Below are 19,644 nucleotides of genomic sequence, written 5' to 3'. Positions count from 1 at the left end.
ATCTTCAGATCTACTTGTTCATTCTTTTTTTCGCAATGTCAAGAAAACGTGAAAGTGGTTGTGAATATAGAAAACGAGCAAAGGAAAGATCAGAAAAAAATGAGGAACTGGTGAAGAAAATTCCCAAGATTGACACCTTTTTACAAAAAGGTGATAAAAAACAAAAAGTGGACTCGACAGAGCTGAGTGAAATTCAACAAGAATTCGATCAACCTTCAACAAGTGGTAACAACACATCAAACAAAGCTGAAAGCATTATGGAGATTCCGGAACAAGTGGAATCTTGTGAAAATCCGAAAAAAGCTTTTCCAGAAATTAGCGGCAGTTCAGATAACTTCAGTGATGATCCAGCTCTGTGAGATGAAATAACAGAGGAGTTGAGGCAGAATTTTATCAATCGTGGAATTAAACAAAATATTGATTTATTAGATTTTGAAGCTTCAAGAAGGAATTACAATGATCGCGTTCGATATTGTTCGAAAGGATTGTTTAAAACCCGATTGAAAAATGCCGAGACTCACACTCGCGATTTCTTGATTTACTCTGCCAGCACAGGACGTCTCTACTGTCTGCCATGCCGTTTATTCAATGGAAAAGGTCCATTTGCATCTACCGGATTTAATGATTGGAAAAATCCTATTACTATTGAACAGCACGAGAATTCACAGAATCACAAAAATTGTGTCCTAATTTTACTCCAAAGGCAAAAAGCAGCTGGCCAGGTAGATGCACTTTATGTTAAAGAATACAAGCGGGAAGTACAGTACTGGAGAGAAGTTTTAAAGAGAGTTGTTGCAGCGATCAAGGCATTGGCATCAAGAGGACTTTCATTCAGGGGTTCGACGGAAGTATTTGGTAGTCTACATAATGGCAATTATATGATGCTATTAGAATTTCTAGCTGAATTTGACCCTTTTCTTGCTGATCACATTGAAAAGTACGGAAATCAAGGCAGAGGGAACTTCTCTTACTTGTCATCATCGATTTGTGAAGAAATTATCCAAATTATGGCTACAGAAGTTCTAAAATCAATTGATCAGGAAGTTACAGAAGCCAAATACTATTCAACAAACGTAGACTCCACACCAGATATAACGCATACCGATCAACTGGCTTTTATTACTCGCCATAATAAAGAAGACGGAAAACCAGTGGAAAGATTTTTAGGTAAGATTGAGAAAAGTTGTATTTTTTTCTTAATGTTTTCTCATTTACCAATGCTGAAATGATGTTACTTTCAAAAATTGTTTTTAAGTGTAGCTATTTTATCAATTCCAGTTTATTAGTAAGAGCGATTAATGATCGAAACGTTTGAAATAACAAATTCATTACATATTATAATAATTTTGACATAAAAATGAAAATTTGAATTGATTTATGCAATGTAATTGTTCTTGTCCACGACTATTCTATAATATGCACATATGAATTATAGCAGTGAATAACTTATCAGCATCGTGATAGACTGACTGACAGTAAGATCAACCACCAAGCTATCAGCGCGGTAAAAAAAAGGCTACTGATGGAATCGATGTCACGTGAAAATTTTGAACTTCATTTTGAGCTTGCAATTTTCAGTTCGAACGCAGAAAATGTTGTCATCGCTTTGGAAACTACTCTAATTTTTGAAAATGCAGATTAATTCGAATTTTACCCAGGAAGTCGTGGATAAAATATACTATTCTACTCACACATAATTACTGATATTTACTAGGGTGAATAATAGTTATCTTTATGAGCTCATTGAATAATTTGGTACTAACTTAGGTAATTTTACTCACAGGATTTATACCAAATCCGGGACACAAGGCTGAAGACCTTTATAACGCTGTTATTAAGATGATGGAGGAGCATAATTTCAATTTTGCGAATTGTAGAGGTCAATCCTATGACAATGCGGCAAATATGTCAGGAATATATAATGGACTGCAAGCAAAAATAAAAGAAATCTCTCCTTTGGCATATTGGATCCCATGCGCGGCTCATTCGCTGAACCTCGTCGGAGAACACGCTGCTGGATCGTGTAAGGCATCTCGGGATTTTTTCTCACTTTTTCAGGATATTTACGTTTTCTTCTCAATCTCGACTGCTCGCTGGGGGATACTAATGAAACATCTGACTGGCCCTTCAGTGAAACGATTATCTACAACTCGCTGGTCGGCGAGATATGAAGCTTGCAACAGCATGAACCAAAATTGGAAAGAAGTTGTCGCAGCTTTGAGTGAAATTGATGAGCGGGACAGGTCTAAGACTGGGAGTGAAGCAAAAGGATTGAAAATCAAGCTAACATCTCTGGAAACCGCAATAATGTTCGCTGTATGGAGTCCAATTTTGGAAAGATTTGATAAAGTGAGCGAAGCAATACAGAAAGTTGGCATTGGTATAGATGAAGTAGTTTTGTATTATGAGTCATTGGTTGATTATATCTTAGGATTAAGAGATCAATTTGATCGATTTGAGGAGAGAGCGAAGATCAATTCTGGATTTGAGAAATATCGAAGTGAAGAAAGAAGAGCCACAACAAGAACTGTTCCTGCTGATGAAACTCGAGTGGGACATACTGCTTTGAGTGGGAGGGAAAACTTCAGAGTAGGGGTTTATCTTGTTATAATTGACTATCTAACAAGAGAATTGAATCAACGTAAAAATTGCTACAAGGGTTTTGCTGCGAAATTCTCCTTTTTATTAAAACTGAAATCGATTAGTTCCGAAGAATTAGGAGTAGCGGTTACTAATCTCATCTCTAGTTTTCCTCAGGATTTAGATGAAAAACTCCACGATGAATGTTTGCACTTCAAATCCTACTTAGCACAGTTAGAACAACCTCCAAAAACTCTACACGAGATGAGTACCTTCATTAGAAGTGATAAAAGCAAGTGCAAGTGTTTCCCTACATCGATATTAATTACAATTAGAATGTTTTTATGCACTTTTGCAACGAACTGTTCAGCAGAAAGGTCGTTTTCAGCATTGAAGCGAATTTTATCCTATTTGCGATCTAGCATGTCTCAAGAGCGTTTGAATTCTCTGGCCGTTTTGTGCATTGAAGCTGAATTGTTGAAAAAATTAGACTTCGAAGCTGTGTTGCAACAATTTGCGGAAAAGAAGGCAAGAAGAAAACCATTATTAGTTTGATTATGAAAGCTGTAATTTTTTACTATGAAATATAACTCTGAAACATTAGATTGTTTTATTTCCAGATAGAAAATTGTCTTTATCAACTTCTGCGAGAATCACGTATTTAAAAAATTTGAATTTTTGAAATTCTCTTTACTCATAGGGGCGGCAAATTGTTTTTGGCCTAGGGGCGGAAAAGAGTTTAATCCGGCCCTGGAGATGAACATCAGAGCTATTATGGGTGGTTGCAAGCTCCATTCGATATTGTTATCCAACAATTTAATAGAAAATCGAGAGATGAATATTCATTATTCATCGCCAACGAAATTGCGATAACTCATTTATTGTATTATAAATATTCAATTCTACTGCGTTCAACAAATGGAATGTTAACAAAAGTGAGTCTATGATGAATTTTTTAATGTAGTAGCTTATTTCCAAGGTTGAAATTGTATATCTTAAGCTTGGAAAAACTAAGGTGTGCCGGTCTCCAGGGGTAGCATAGATCATTATGAAAATTTAAAATGGCTATATCATTTATTCTAAGCCGAATCGAAAAAAATGGTAAAAGAAAACAGTGTTCCTTTTGACCTCAACAATCTACTGTTAAAATAAATGTACAAGGGAAAGACTCATCTTGTAAAATGAATATGAATTTAAAGTAGAATGTGTTTTTTTTTCTGGGAGAGTTTGCATACCTACCTAAATATGATTTATTTGAAACTCATTCAACTATCGAAGAAACATAAATTCTTATTTTATCATCATCAATCACTTCATCTCCCCAACACTAGGATATTATTGGCCCAACTGAAGCATAATAGAGGTAACATAGCAATGGAGTAGAAGATTAATGAACATGAGTGTCATAAGGGTAGGTATGGCGAAGAACACATAATGGCTTCATTCTTCTGAAGAACCATTAAACATCCAATTGAAATGTCATCAATTCACACTTATTTCTTCCCACATTCAGACCACAAATCTAGCCGTTGAAATTGATTGTTTCTTTCTTTATGTCTAAGATAAATTATCCTGATTAAGTCAATTCGGTTTTAGAGAGGGGTTTAGAAGAAATATGAATTCGAATAATATTCTTTGCTATTTGAACAATATCCAGCAAGATCAATTTTCGATAGGTACGGCTATCTTAAAACTTTGATTATTAAATTTTAAGACTAAGAGAATCCAGGAATCCAAAAAAATATATTTCTGATAAATGAAAACATGACATTCAATATCAAAATGAATTACATAAATGTCATGGTAGTTTCAATTAGAAAACCCAGAGAATTTTAATATACCTAATACATATTCAAAATTCAATCTCAACTGAGTTGATAGCTATTAAGCTCCTTTTTAAAAAAGAAGTTTCTTTTCGAGCATATAGACAAGATCAGAATGAAAATATATTTATATTTTGAAGCCCTATTTGAACTAAATTTTCGAAAGAAGAAAGTGATTCTTTAGGTATTTGCAATATTGTGGTAATATTGGCAATATTGCTAACAATGGATCAAAAATGAATAAATATTTAACAATATAAATTTTAATGAAATGGCGATACAACATATGATTTTAGATTTTTTAAATATTTCTTATAATTTACTATACACTTCATACATTTCCAATGTACAAAAATTCTGAATTCGAAGATATTCATTTTCCAATTAATTAGTAAAAATGTCAACTTCTCCCATAATTGGAGTTCATTTCATCTCCATCATTGAGTTGATAAATAGGAAGTTCAATATTATCATCCTGATATTCCTGAGAAGCAATTAGATATTGAAATGCTCAAAAGAAAATACAATACCTTTAATTCAACACGTAACTCATTTGCTCTATTGAATATTTAATTGGATAGGAATTCATAGACAATTACATTATTACTATCGTGGGTACTAATAATAGAAATGAGGAAAAATGTTGATGAATCAATTGATGAATAAAAAATATTCTAATTAGCTATATACTTTCTCGTCATTGGGTGGGAGTAGTATTTTCCTATGAAAGGAATTTAATTAATTTCATTAATTAAATATATGAATAGCGAATCGATTGAATGAATAATGTCTTCCATGAATTCTTCTTAAATTTTTCTGAGTATTGATGTGTGTATCTTTCCATAATTTAATGGCATAAAGTCAGAGTAAGAAACATAGATAGAGGGAACATATGTCATTTTAGTAAGCAAATTTTGTCCCCAACATGAACTATAAAATTTACATGAAGATGAAAACATATCAGTGATACGATATTCCACTTATTTCGCGAGTTTCTCCACAAAGAACGCACTTCTTATGTGCCATAGTCAATGAACGTTTCATATTAACTCAAAATATATTGAAATAAATACCTAAATATATCAGAAATTCAGAAAACAATCTTCAAGCGCGCCAAACGACGTGAAACAACCGATGACAATAGGAGAGCAAAAGTTCCCAAACTTTGGATTTCAGCAGATAAATACAGAAAATAAGTAATATTCTGCTTAATATTATATATTCGACAATTAGGAGAAATATCGAATTCCAAATATTCAAATTTGCATTTTTAATCGGAAATCACTCACATAAATATATTTCATTCAATATAATATACATTCATAACGATATAGTCAAATTGTGGATTTGAAAATATATCACAATCCCACAACGTAATCTAACCATGTTGCGTATTACCCCTTTATATATGACATATGTTTAATACTCTATGGGCAAAAACAACTGAACACAAGAAGCATGACAAACGGCAGAAAAGCTTGTTTCAAATACAAAATCATATACCCAGATGTAAGGCATTTGTTCGATCAAATATCAAAAAAGTATAATATCGAAAAGTCAGAACCCATACCCTTACCCTAAAAAACATTCCTCAACCCATCCTCGCTGAATTAAACATCACCAAATTCTATGAATATTTCCCATGAGAAACAATTTCAGTCTGTGTTCCAGCTTCCATCCCAACCAGTTAAATACGTGGATCCGCAAGAACAGACACAGAACGAGTCATTTCTCACCTCGTTGATTTCTAAACATCCCTCAAAGTCAGAGTCGCATCAAACAAATACCTACCTCTTCCATTTTTTTTTTGCCTGGAGTTGTGGCATATCCACCGACAAACGCCTAGTCAAAACTGATGATAACAGCCTAGCATTTATATTAACCTCTATGAATAATTGATACTGTGACACGTTTATTTTTTAGGAGCCTGTGTCTTTGCCGATGCCGACTCTGTGTTCAAGTCACAAAGTTTAGTCGCGAACTGTCTGAAATGTTATGTTCATTCAGCAAAGTAAAATATGTATCTTGAATTCGTTTTACCAATTATATTTTTATACATTTTAGAACTTTAATTTATTACATATATAGTTTGAAAACATGTTTGGCGTCAGTTAAAATATAGATAAATGTAAAGGGTGTTTTTTTCGAGGTATATAACTATAAGTTGGCATTAATGTTCAAGATGGCGACCGATTTAACAGCTGTCAAATGATTTATCCTCAGTTTGGTTTGGCAATTCGTCACGAATAGACTCACGCCTGAACAACGCTTGCAAATGGGCCCAAAATGAGATTGCCGCTGTTCCCGATTTTTATAAACGAATTTTGTTTAGCGATGAAGCGCACTGGTTGAATTGCTATGTCAACAAACAAAACTGCCGCATTTAGAGTGAAGCTAATACTCAAGTGTATGTCGAAACACCGTTACATCCAGAAAAACTGACTGTTTGGAGCGCTTTATGGGCTGGTGGAATCATTTTTCCGTACTTCTTCAAAAACGATGATGGCCAGAACGTTACAGTCAATAGCGATCGGTATAGAGCCATGATTACTAACTTTTTCATTCCTGAATTGAACAACCATGATGTCCAGGAGCTGTGGTTCCAACAAGACGGCGCAACATGGCACACAGCTCGTGCCACAATCGATTTATTGAAAGACACGTTTGGTGACCGCCTAATTTCTTGTTTCGGATCTTTGAATTGGCCTACAAGATCTTGTGATTTAACACCGCAAGACTACTTTCTGTGGCTATGTAAAGTCATTGGTCTATGCGGATAAGCCACAAACCCTTGACCATTTGGAAGACAACATTCGCCGTGTTATTGCCGATATACGGCCACAAATGTTGGAAAAAGTCATCGAAAATTGGACGTCCAGATTGGAATACATCCAAGCCAGCCGTGGCGGTCATATGCCAGAAATCAGGTTTAAAATGTAATGCCACAAGATTATCTTGCGGATACATAAAATTCATGTCAATCGAATAATCCATCGTTGTTTTATTGCAATTTAAAGTTCTATAGCTCTAAAAAAAAACACCCTTTATAATGAAGATAATTCTGTATTCCAAGTCAACATATTTAGGATACCCAACATTGATTTTTAGTCATCTATCACATTCCACTATGTCAATTGTCATTCTGTGACTATTATTTTAGATTTGTTATTTTGTATCTGTATATCTTTTGTTTTTTATTTTGTATTCAACCACCTTGATCAATATTGCAAATGAGGAAGTGAAAAGGCATTTTAATACGTTACTATCTCAGTATTTATTCTTTTCTGAATGGTTTTTTTCATCTTAATTCCTTGTTTCCTTAAGAGTTTTCAATAGAATATTCCTCTCCAACTATGGTAATCCAGAATAAATGTTACCTACACTTCTCATATCTAAGTTGTTTTTAATTTTAGGTTATCAAAAATGCTGTGAATCTTGATCACGAACAATTCATTTAATAGGAGAAATACTCAACATTTCGTGAGATTCAGGTAAGACATAAATATTCTGAACAAAATTCGTGATAATTAACTGTGATAAATAAAGTTCATTCCATATAAAAACACCAGAAATTTTACAATAATATGGTTTTTAATTCCATGTTCCAACGCAACCATCTCCGGAACTATCAGTGCGGTAGAAAATATTTACAGTATCTATCATTATAGTTAGATTAGGTTAAATTTTAAAGGTTGAGGAGAATAAACCAAACCCCTTAGGAGTTAGGTTATAGGTTAGGTTTCGCTAAAAATATACAGTTTCCTTCTTTTCCCACCGATTCATAGAGATGAATGATTTGATTCAAAAGCCCGATTTCTCGTTTCAAAAACAAACCGTTCAACTGGAAAGTTCCACAAAGTTGCACCTTAACGTAGTCAACGCTATATGGATGATCGTCATGCTTAAGAGCGGCTCCCGGTTTTAGAATACCTGAGCTCGCATGTTGACGTATGAGATATGAGCGCATATTTTTAACCACTTTCGTAGCGGCTGGCAGGCCTGCACAATCTAATTATTCAATTTCGAAAAATGTCATATCACGGTTCTCAGATGAACATTAATAACGTACACCTTAATTGGGGGGATATGGGAAAAAAAATTTATTCGATAGCTTTGGATGGAGAGGTGGTTTCGTTTCTTGAGTTCAGTTGATTCAGGTAAATTGTTCGCTAAGTAGGGAGATGGTTGGGGAATTAATTTATGAACTCTTGAAATCTGTAGACCTAGATAGGAGATCGTTTACTTCATTGTTGAATTTGGTTTAACCAGAAATCACCGAATAAATTCTGTTCAAGTCAATGAATATTGCAAAAGATCATTTTAAATATGTCGTTTGTCAGAACTGATGTTCATAATATCAATCATACATCGTAGAATTGTTTCATTATACAAGTACAGAAGGTATCGATATTCTTCCACTGGTCCAAAATACAAAAATAAGCCACGAAGTATCGAGTTTTTGAATAAATGAGTGTAAGATTGAGCCTTCTGTACGAGTATTATACATATTTCCATATTTATCGTTCAGTGATTTTTGCATGGAAAAATATTGGTTGGTAAAACTGTTTTCTGTATCACAAATTTGACAGATAGTTTCATTTTTATAAGCTTTTATTTTGCCCAGCATTGAGAATGCACCTTCTTCAAAAGTGCATAATGCCATCTTTTTATTTGTCCAAGAATCGATGTAGTAGAAATCAGTTCATATGAACGAGAATAGAGACAGTTCATATGAACGAGCATAGAGAGAGTTTAGAACAACACCGAATATCGGGCGAGCTATCCTTGGACGGTCTCAAAAGGCACAGTACATACGTGCAAAAGGTATATTGAGAGTTTGCAAATCACATTATAGTAATTCGACTTCATTGAACTATCTCTACCTTTTTAAAAGCTGGTGCGAACCTATCACTGAATATACAGTCCACTTCAACGTTGGATTTGCGAATTCGAAAATCAGTTACAAATTACCAAACAAACAACTAATAGCCCTGGTCGATTACAGTCAGCTTGAGGCAAAATTTAGGATTAGTTAAAATGGACTGTGTACTTTCAATAGGCTTTCATCAGAATAGAGATGATTTGGTAATGCTATTTGTCAAACCGCTATTCAATAGAAAATATTTGGACTCAATCTTAATTGGTTTTATGCAATCTGGTTATGACCAGAGACTTGCTTACCTGCAAGCTCTATTTTTGGTTGAGTGTAATCGAACTGACTGTATTGAGAGAAGGCCTAAGGTAGATCGCTCAGGATTTTGGTACTCTCTATTTAGGACCATAAACAACGATTTCTTCTACTTCCTAAACTTGGCCGTCATATTGAAAAAATAATATCATGATAGCGTCAAAGTGGGTGCATTTTGAATATCATCCATTAATGTGAACTATGCACATATAAAGGGTTTTCTAATGAGAATTTTCATTTTGATATAAAAAAAAGTATATTTCAAGAAAAATAAATGGTAGAAAAAGTATGCCATTAACGATAGAAAAAAAAATGGCCAATTACCTCCGACGGCTACGCTCGCAAAACCAAATCCATATCATGAAATTCTTCATGACCAATTCTCATACGTGCAGCTGATAACTCGATAACTTCACGAATTGCATCCTTTAGGTCTTGAATCGATTGTATAGAGTTATCGCGGCTCCAAAGTTAAAAGTCTGGAAGTGTTAGATCTCGATGGCCAATTCTGATCCCCTTTCAAAAAATAACAAAAACAGGAAACATATCTCGAAAAATTGCGATTGTTTCGTTGCTGATGATGGAACGGCTTGAATTTTTGTGTAATCTAACTGAACTTGAGACATAAGTGTATCGTACCATACCTAGAGTAATAATCATAGATAGAGGGAGTATACGCAATTTTTATATGTCCCCAACATGGTTAGATTAGGTACCTTGTCGGTTTGTGATATATTTTCAAATCCGCAATTTTACTATATCGTTTTAAATGTATATTATATTGAATATATATATTTGAGTGATTTCAGATTAAATAATTATGCAAATTTTAATATTTGAAATTCAATAAATTTCCTTATATTCGAAGTAATAATAAGCAGAATATTTATTATTTTCTGTATCTATCTGCTGAAATCCAAGGTTTAGTAACTTTTGCTCTTGTAGTGTCATCGGTTGTTTCACTTGAAGTTTGTTTTCTGAATTTCTGATATATTTAGGTATTTATTTCAATATATTCTGAGTAAATATGAAACGTTGATTCACAATGGGACATAAGAAGTGCGTTCTTTGTGGAAAAACTCGCGAATTGAGTCAAATATCGTATCACTGATATGTTTTCTTTTCCGCACGCTTCATGTCAAATTTGATAGTTCATGTCAAATTTGATAGTTCATGTCGGGAACAAAATTTGCTTACTGAATATGACATATGCTCCCTCGATCTATGTTTATTACTCCGAGGTTCCAAATTTAGTGATGGCGTAGTGTTTCACTCATCAAATGTCAAAAGATGACAGATTCAAAAGTGAGAGCAGTCAAGAAAGCGGGCTATTGAAAGTGAAACCTCTTATTGGAAACCGTTTACTTTACATTCATAAACGGTGAATTATCTCTTATAAACAAGGAGAGTAGAGAATTTAACGTGTCAAAAATTCTATGTATATGGAGAACAATTATCGAAAATTACAGCGAATATTTCCCTCCTGTCGAAAATTCTATGTATCTGGAGAACAATTATAGAAAATTACAGCGATAATTGCATTGTAGGAAGCGAAACAGCACTCCGATAATTGTTCTGTTCATAGATGCTTAGTTTCTATGCATCTTACACAGTTCGAATCTATGGCAATTCCATTCTACATCAGTTTGACAAGTGATGTAACAGTTTATTCGGGAAATATTCCCCCGAATTACACTCGTGCATCAAAATACCGGATAATTCCGCATTTTTCTTTGAAAAACTGCATTTTCATTTTTGGAGAAATAGCCCTCCCCCTTCGGTGTCGGGCTCTTTCTCCAAAAATGAAAATGAACTCATGCAGTTTTTATGACAACACGCTGTCATGCAAAATTATCGGTAATTTTGATGCACTTGTGCAATTACTTACGAAAATTTTCAACGTCAAAATGTCCCTTCAAAATCGACCAATCCCGTGCCGACCTGTACCGCCTTTCAGAGCCGAACAAAAACAAATCTCCGCCGCCGTAATATCTTCATCTCGACGTCGTCCTCCCGACAAACGCACGCGGGTTCGAGCCCGCCGCGGGTCTAGCTCGTTAATCACGCGGTTGTTTTCGCCTGACGTCCGATTAATAACATGGCATGTCCGTGTCCAGGCCAGCCTTGATATCTCTGCCGGTCGATCGGGCCCCGGTTATCCGAAACCAATTAAAAACGTTTTTTTCTCGAACCGTCGGTCGCCCGAACCGGTGCTGGAGATCTTGTCCCTGAGTGTACGGAGAGAGTGGAGAGAGACTGGGCATAAATTAGGGAAGGTGGATAACAGTTTGGAAAAATGAAAAAAAAAAGAGTCGTGTTTGATTGATTCTTGAAATGAAGAAACTCAAAGTCTTGTTTTTAGTAAAGGGGAAGTTCAGAGTCAATATACAAGGAGCGGGATCGACAACAAGCAATGTTGAATTAGGAGTATCACAAGGTTCTGTAATAGGCTCGCTATTGTTTGATATATTTCTTTCAGATATCTCAGGGGAGAAGAGCAAGATATCTCATTTCATAGATTGTGAAATACTGTTATTACTAAAAATGAATGAGCACACGTTTGAAAAAAATGTGGATAAGGTTGTGAAGTTAGAGGGATAACTTCAAATACAACCATAACAATATTTGTTTTGAGAGTAAATCATACCTAGTTAGAAAATCAAATGGAAGAATCAGCCAAAACTCTGGGTACGATTCTATACCAAAGAGTGAAATTTGCCAAACTAGTGGAAGAAAATGCGAAGCCAATCATAAAGCAATGTTGAATTAGTACTATTAGGAGTATCACAAACTTCTGTAATAGACTCGCTATTGTTCGATATTTTCTTTTCTTTCGGAAATCATAAAGGAAAAGATCAACATAACTCAGTTCTCAGATTGTGGTCTTCTCTTATAACCACAAATGAATGAATACACAATCCAAAAAAAAATGTGGATAAGGTTGCGAACTTAGAGGGATAACTTCAAATAGAAGCCTAACAATATTTATTTATTTTTTTTTTATTTTAGAAAATCAAATGGAAGGAACAGTAAAACCTCTGGACGGGATTCTCAACCAAAGCTAGAAATTTGCCAAATTAGTGGAAGAATATCATAAATTAATGTTGAATTAAGACTATTAGGAGTATCACAAGGTTCTGTAATAGACACGCTATTGTTTGATATTTTTCTTTCGGATATCCCAGAGGAAAAGAGCAAGATAGCTCAGTTCTCAGATTGTGATCTACGATTATAACCACAAATGAATGAGTGCACGTTCCAAAAAAAAGTGGATAAGGTTGGGAAATTAAAGAGATAAATTCAAGTAGGACCATACCAATATTCATTTTGAAAGTGAATCATACCTGGTTAGAAAATCGAACTATTTGTATTCAGATTTACAAGAGTGAGGACTGTTTTCAAGTTATATTGAAAAGTGGTTAGTTTTATTGCGAATAACCTATAGATTTCATATCCACATCGTACTATCTCACATAATAATCCATTTCAAAAGATAATTCCTATTTGAAAACTACACAAATTTAATAATTTTTCGTCTTGACGTTGCTGGCTACTTCTATAGAATGTTTTAATGTTTTTTAATATAATATATCTTGTAGTTTCGTCCTTATAATGTTATGTTTTGTATTGCTAAAGTGAGTTCTTGTACACAATTGTATTGTTCGTAATGTTCATGTTAAAGCCAATATTTAAACAGAAATAAATGACTTGAAAAAGATTTGTTTGATTGGCCTTGTCCTAAAGCCACAAACCCATTATTCAACCATTTTAAATTCATCATTCTCATTGGAAAACCCTTTCGACAGAAAGATGATAACGAATTCGTTAGAATTCCGTGAGTTCACATGATAACTTTGATAAAACAGCTGTTGAATGAATTAGTGGTTAGGTAACTTAACCAATACAATTAAAGCAGAAAAGTTGTAGTAACCACATTCAAATCGGCACATAGTCTTTACTCTTTATGCGCTTTATATAACTTTTCAATCAGTAATTTTGTGTTAAACGATAAGGATTAATGATAATAACATCGATTTTGTGAGTTAGAGTGTGGTTACTAGAAATTTAATAGAACATAACGTGTGAACTCGGAAATCTTCATAAAAAGAAACAAACGTTTTGGTATTCGACAACGACTTTTTTATGGATTCAAATTTGAAAATATACAATTTCTCAACAACAAGAAAGTTTTTAGATCGATTAGAGATTATAGCGAAAATAAACGAGCGCCATATCACTCGACTTTAAAAGGATTGAGCTGGAAATATGAATTTTGCAAGGTTTTGCTTTTTTGAAAATAGTTTTGTGTACAATAAGTTTGAAATCTAATTATTACCAAAAGCGAAATCATTTCTATAGTTTATCTAATCAAATGAATTTATATTTCTTGCTATAACGTATGAGTAATATCGAAAGTAAAGGGGAATGCATTCATAAGCATGAAATATTCCTAAGCCTGCAACAATGTCCCGCTTTTAATTCCGCTAAAGCCCGTCAGAGTCCGCCTTTATCCACGCTCATTCGTTTTGATGCTCACCAATTGAATTAAACGTCTGCTCGTATATTTGAGTGTTTCGGAATTAATAAAATGGGCAAATAATTTACAAGCGATTTTCAACCCCACATATACATATCGTTGCCCATAACTCACGAAGATTAAGGACTGCGATTAAGTGCGATGATGTTTTTGATGAGAACGACACGATTTTTCTGTGATTGCGTTATTTGTCGTTCACCTAGATTGTGGTTCTTAATATTATTCACTTCAGAGACTGTTGTCGTTTTGTTGTGTATATTAGTTGAGCTCATTCACTACTTTCATTTGAAATATGTCTAGGATTTTTCTGGAACTGAAGGCTCGTACCTATATTAAAAAATATTTTTCGACAAATATATTTGTTGGATACAGAACTAATTAAAAAAAAATATTTTTATTCATGGAGGTACTCCTCCCGCAATTATGGATGAATCTTCACGTAACGTATCTACTTATAACTGAGTTGCTATTTTATCGGATAATTATGATATGTTTCTCGAATTCGAAATCACTAATAAGATTTCGATGAAAATTCTCCAGAAAATGAACAATATTTCTTCATTCATAAATAGTTTTTCACTCGTAAGTGAGCCAAAATGCCTCTTAAGTTCAAATATATAAGATCGCAGGTTTTTTTACTTGCAGAAATTTAATCCTTGTTAGATATCTCGTCTTTGAATACTGTGGCAACTAGTTGAACTTTTATCTCTAGTTTGGTTGCCAATTCACAAAAATAAACTTTTTCCACCTTTACTAATACAAAGCTAGTATTTGATTGACTTGGTGAAAATCCATTTGATCGATGATAAATACGAGTTATTCTTATTTTCGCTATTTTATTATGTAAATAGCAATAGCACTACAAAGTAGCTTCTTCAGACTTCGGACTTTTTGAATAATTTATGCATTAATTATTCAAAATGAGCGAAAACTGAAGAAACTACTGTGAAGCGAAACAATTGTTATTGATTTAATAAAATAACGGAAATTCGAATCAATCATAATTAATATCAATTGAATGAATTTTCACCAATATAATCATCAAGTCAACCAAATACTAGCTTTGTGTTTGCCAAGGTGAAAAAGATTATTTTTGTATTTTGTCCAGGGAATTTTTCAGAGTAAGTTGTTACGATTGCAATGATTCTCCTAGCCTAAAAAGTAGATACATGAATTTTAGAAGCAAAAAATTATGAGAACAAATTTCAAAAAAGATAATTTCTCAGAGAATCAACTACATTCAATCATGAAATTGAAAATATGTATTGCCACGATTATACTGAATACAATATTCTTTATGATAAAGTCGTTTTTTCGGAAATATGTTTTTTTTTAATTTTTATTCGTATATCGCAACTAACGACCTACTATTTTATATTTTTTCGACACGTTCTAAGATATTTTGGGTTGAAAGAAGAAATAATTATGCATAGTGTAAAATTTTTAGTGTTCAAGTAGTCAGCGAGCGGTTTCAATTTACTTTCTTTTACACGGTGCTGGAAAAAACCCTTGCTATTATTTTGCGCACGCAAATATTAATGAGTGAATTAACTTCTGACATCTCTATCTGCACCAAACACCCAATTAACGCAAATGATAAGATAACTATGGTAACGACATGTAGAATTAGTAAGTAATCATTCATGTATATATGAATAATTGATAAATTCTATATTTTTTCGAATTACAATTTATTTCATGCGCTTGTATAAAAAATGTTGTTCCTATATGTTGCGGTAAACGTCTTTCTCTATTTCAGTATAGTAATGAGTTTATTCAAGTTCTAAAAACAGCGCTGTAATGAACTGATTACAGCATTGTTTTCACTTATATTTTTCGTTTTGTGGTTGTCTATCTATGACTTGTCAATATAATATAATTTGGATTTAGTGAAATGATTTGCTGCATTATATTCGCAATTTCTCTTAATTCTGTTGGTGTTAAATCGATTTCGTCGAAAATAATTGACGAGTTTCATGCGTAATTATAAATTATTTCAAAATTCGAAACGTAGATACGATTCAAACTGAAATTCCGTAATCTGTTAATTTTCGTAACAGTCACACCAACTGCAAAGATACAATATCTACAAATGTCACTAGGATGTAGAATTCGAATTTTTCATTGAATACCGACATTATTACACAAAACTTGACTGAACTCGCTCCTTCGTCGCTCGTTTTCGAATTTCGCATTCGTGTTGGAATAGGAGCCCATTCTGCAACTTATCTTAGAATACTATTCTCTAAACATGTGGCTAATCTATTCATTCTGCCACATCTTGTAAAATAAAATTGTGCGAGAATATCTCAGATTCGCACAGATTTCATGGTTATATTTTGTTATTGTTATATGTTGGTACTCGAAACTCTCCTGGCAAATGTGTAATACAGACAACTGTTCTGCCAACCCACATTTTTCAATGCAAAAATCAGTACATAATATTTATGGAAATATATCATTAATTCCAATAAAACTTCAGAGAATTAGGGGAAATAATGTATTTCTCGTATGAAAATATTTATTCGTTCGTGTGGCTCTTTTTTGAATTTAGGACTCGTGGAAGAATATCAATGCCTCTGCACTTCTATTATAAAAACCAAATCTCCACGACTGCTATAAAATATAGCTCTTCGTATGTTAAATTTAATCACAACACCTGAGATGTACAATTCCAGAAATAATATAAATAATGGACAACAATGGTATGGATTCATTTTATTCAAGTTTCAAGATACTACTACTTTAATTTTTCTTAATGGTTCGAAATGTTCATGCGAAAATGAACAATGTGTGGAAGAAAGTATCAACCTCTTCGAAAATTCCATTTGGCTAGTGTCAAACAACCAATACATCCTCCAGCTGCATAAAACCGCTCCTGCATCTCAAAAATTTACCTCTATAAGCATCAACAAAACAAACTCCAAAATATTTCACAAATCATAAAACACCCCATCTTCACATCACACATCACCTTTTTTTCCACCTATCCATCCAAGAACAACCGATCAGATACCCTGACAAATAGCCAAACTCCACCGTCTGCCAAACCAATCAGTCATCCCTTCAAAATCCCACAATTCCACCGTGTGTACATCCACAGTCCCGGCATGGTACGTAACCCAATTGAATAGTCCTTTCACGTGCTGTTCCAGGATAACCGTAGATTTTCGGACATTTGACTAATTTCCTCCCATTAATCCACTTCACATCGGCTTTAGACGTTCGTGTTCTCCGATTATGAGCGTCTCCAGTTTGCGGAAACGATCTCAAAGGGATCTACAGGGTGAGCCTGCTTTTTTCTCGGATCTGAATCGGTGCGACCTTGAGGTAGACTTACCTCAGTTTGTGTCCATTTATTAGAAGTTGTTATGTGATGGGGTGACCTTGGAATTAAACGGTTAAACTGAAGAGTTTACGTACCGTTTGTTTGAGGCTGATGGGTATTCTTTGTCTGGTGGTCGATTGTCGGATGTATAGGTGACGTTTTGGCTGTGAGGTGATTTGAATAAGTTTGCATACCTGGGAAAGGTGCCCAAAGAGCAAAGTAGTTACATACTTCGAAGATTCTTGCCTATTTTATTTTATAGGTCTCATATTATTGTGCCTTCAAATTTGATTTAAAGGGTTTTCCATTGGGGAATGATACAATTCGCAATGGCTTATAATGGCAACAATCTGTATTATTTTTTTAATTTTCTTATGTCATTTGAGTTCAGTAGGTTATGCCATTTCAACATAGAAAAATACACATTTCAACGTTCACAAAGGACCCCGCACGTTTTATATGGGAAATGGCTTTCCGTGAATTTGGCTGAATTTTTGATATGTTGTAGTTTTCGAGATATGGGGCTTTGAAAATGGATTTTTCGCAATTTTCGGGGTTTTTGCTCATCAATCGGGGAGCTCTGATTTCTGGTTGGGATGGAATTTGGATGTTCAGCTGCCAGAACCCGACAGAAAAATGATCTTCCTTGGTTATATTAGGCACCGCCATCGATAATTTTAATGCACTGCTCCACATTGGCTATGAAATGAGATACAAAATCCAAGATCTTCCATACATCTTTTCATACCACAAGATAACGCCAGAATAATTCACATGACCGAGAAACGACATATTGTGGGATTTTTTTGAGAGAGACCATAATAACTGATTCCTCATATATCTGATGCCCAATAATATCAAATATGTTAGCCAAAATGTTTATAACCAGGCACCGCGAGCTGTAATGGGGGAAATGGGAAAATCATAATCATATATCCTCAGGGATAAGAATTGTGATCACTATTGATGTCATTTACATATGATATGTGATTTGTTTCTCACAAATCTCGATAATCTGACTATGAGGTGCCAAGACATTTTCCTCAGAATGTCTCGAAATTGATGATAGCATCTCACAGACAAACGAATCCGTGAAAATGTCTGCAGTTTTGATACAATATAGTACTATCCGGGTAGAATATAGAAGTCGAAGTGTTGGAAGCAAACTATAAATGGAACCTTCCGATATTAACCCACGAATTCTTGAAAATACCATATTTTTTTATGAACTTTTTGATTTGTATCTTACGTACCAGATATTAGAACTGTCATGTTACGTAATCTCATGAAAACTTTAATGGATTAATATTTTCCTCCAGTTGGATGTAAATGTTAAGTATATTTGGCGTTCGGAATGGGAGTATTGTAATATCTTCAATGAAAGTCTAATCTTTTATCCTTCAGAAATAGTTCAATCTTCCCAAGAAAATTTGGTGTACTTCATTCAAATCGACTTAGGAGTGGTCATGATCGTGGCAATAGTATGCTCATCAACTGGCATTCTATTCAAAGCTCACAATGTGAGTTAGGCGTAGAAGAAACCATTGACCACTTGGTAACTGGTTGTTTCATTTCAATACATACATTTCAACATTTTCAACGTATGATACAAAAGCACAGTCTCTCTGTATAAGTGTATCTAGTGATTGGTTTTGCATTTGTTCACAGAATAAGCTAGCATATTGGAAGGCTTCCAATCCAAACAAAATCTTTTTCATCCTTACTTTTCGCTAAAAGTTGACGTCGCATATATTATAATTAAATTTGAAAATAAAATAAAAAAGGGCCAGAAAGGAGTAATAAATATTACAGTTTCCTAGTAGAAACTAGTTGTAGTTTGTAGTTTTATTCTATAAAAGAATCTGAAATTGAATGGTTAGCTTGGAAACCATAATGAAATTTATAAAACGAACAACTAATTTCCATCAGGAACAACTAGATTCTACTAGGAAACTGTAATATTTATTACTCCTTTCTGGCCCTTTTTTATTTTGTTTTCAAATTTAAGTTTAATATATGCGACGTTAACTATTAGCGAAAAGTAAGGATGAAAAAGATTTTGTTTGGATGGAAATGAAGCCTTTCAATATGCTAGCTCATTCTGTAATTCATTAGGGAAAAATAATGCTTTAAGGCTTTTATGGGACCTTTGAAGCTAACCCTCTTATTGAAAATTCCTGTGTAAATG

At 33.9% G+C, this 19,644-nt stretch overlaps 1 protein-coding gene across 1 annotated transcript; it reads left to right on the top strand.

Moving 5' to 3' along the window:
• The first annotated feature begins 257 nt into the window (after window positions 1-257).
• Window positions 258-3,135, top strand: LOC123670840 (zinc finger MYM-type protein 1-like). The gene is made up of 3 exons (XM_045604406.1): window positions 258-355; window positions 704-1,167; window positions 1,784-3,135. Exons 1-3 carry the CDS (start codon window positions 258-260, stop codon window positions 3,133-3,135), a joined length of 1,914 nt encoding a protein of 637 aa, XP_045460362.1.
• Window positions 3,136-19,644: the final 16,509 nt, after the last annotated feature.

Source organism: Harmonia axyridis, chromosome 1 (assembly GCF_914767665.1).
Source record: "Harmonia axyridis chromosome 1, icHarAxyr1.1, whole genome shotgun sequence".
Taxonomy (NCBI): Eukaryota; Metazoa; Arthropoda; class Insecta; order Coleoptera; family Coccinellidae; genus Harmonia; species Harmonia axyridis.
The sequence above is the reverse complement of the archived record's forward strand: the minus strand, read 5'-3'. Positions and strand labels throughout refer to the sequence as shown.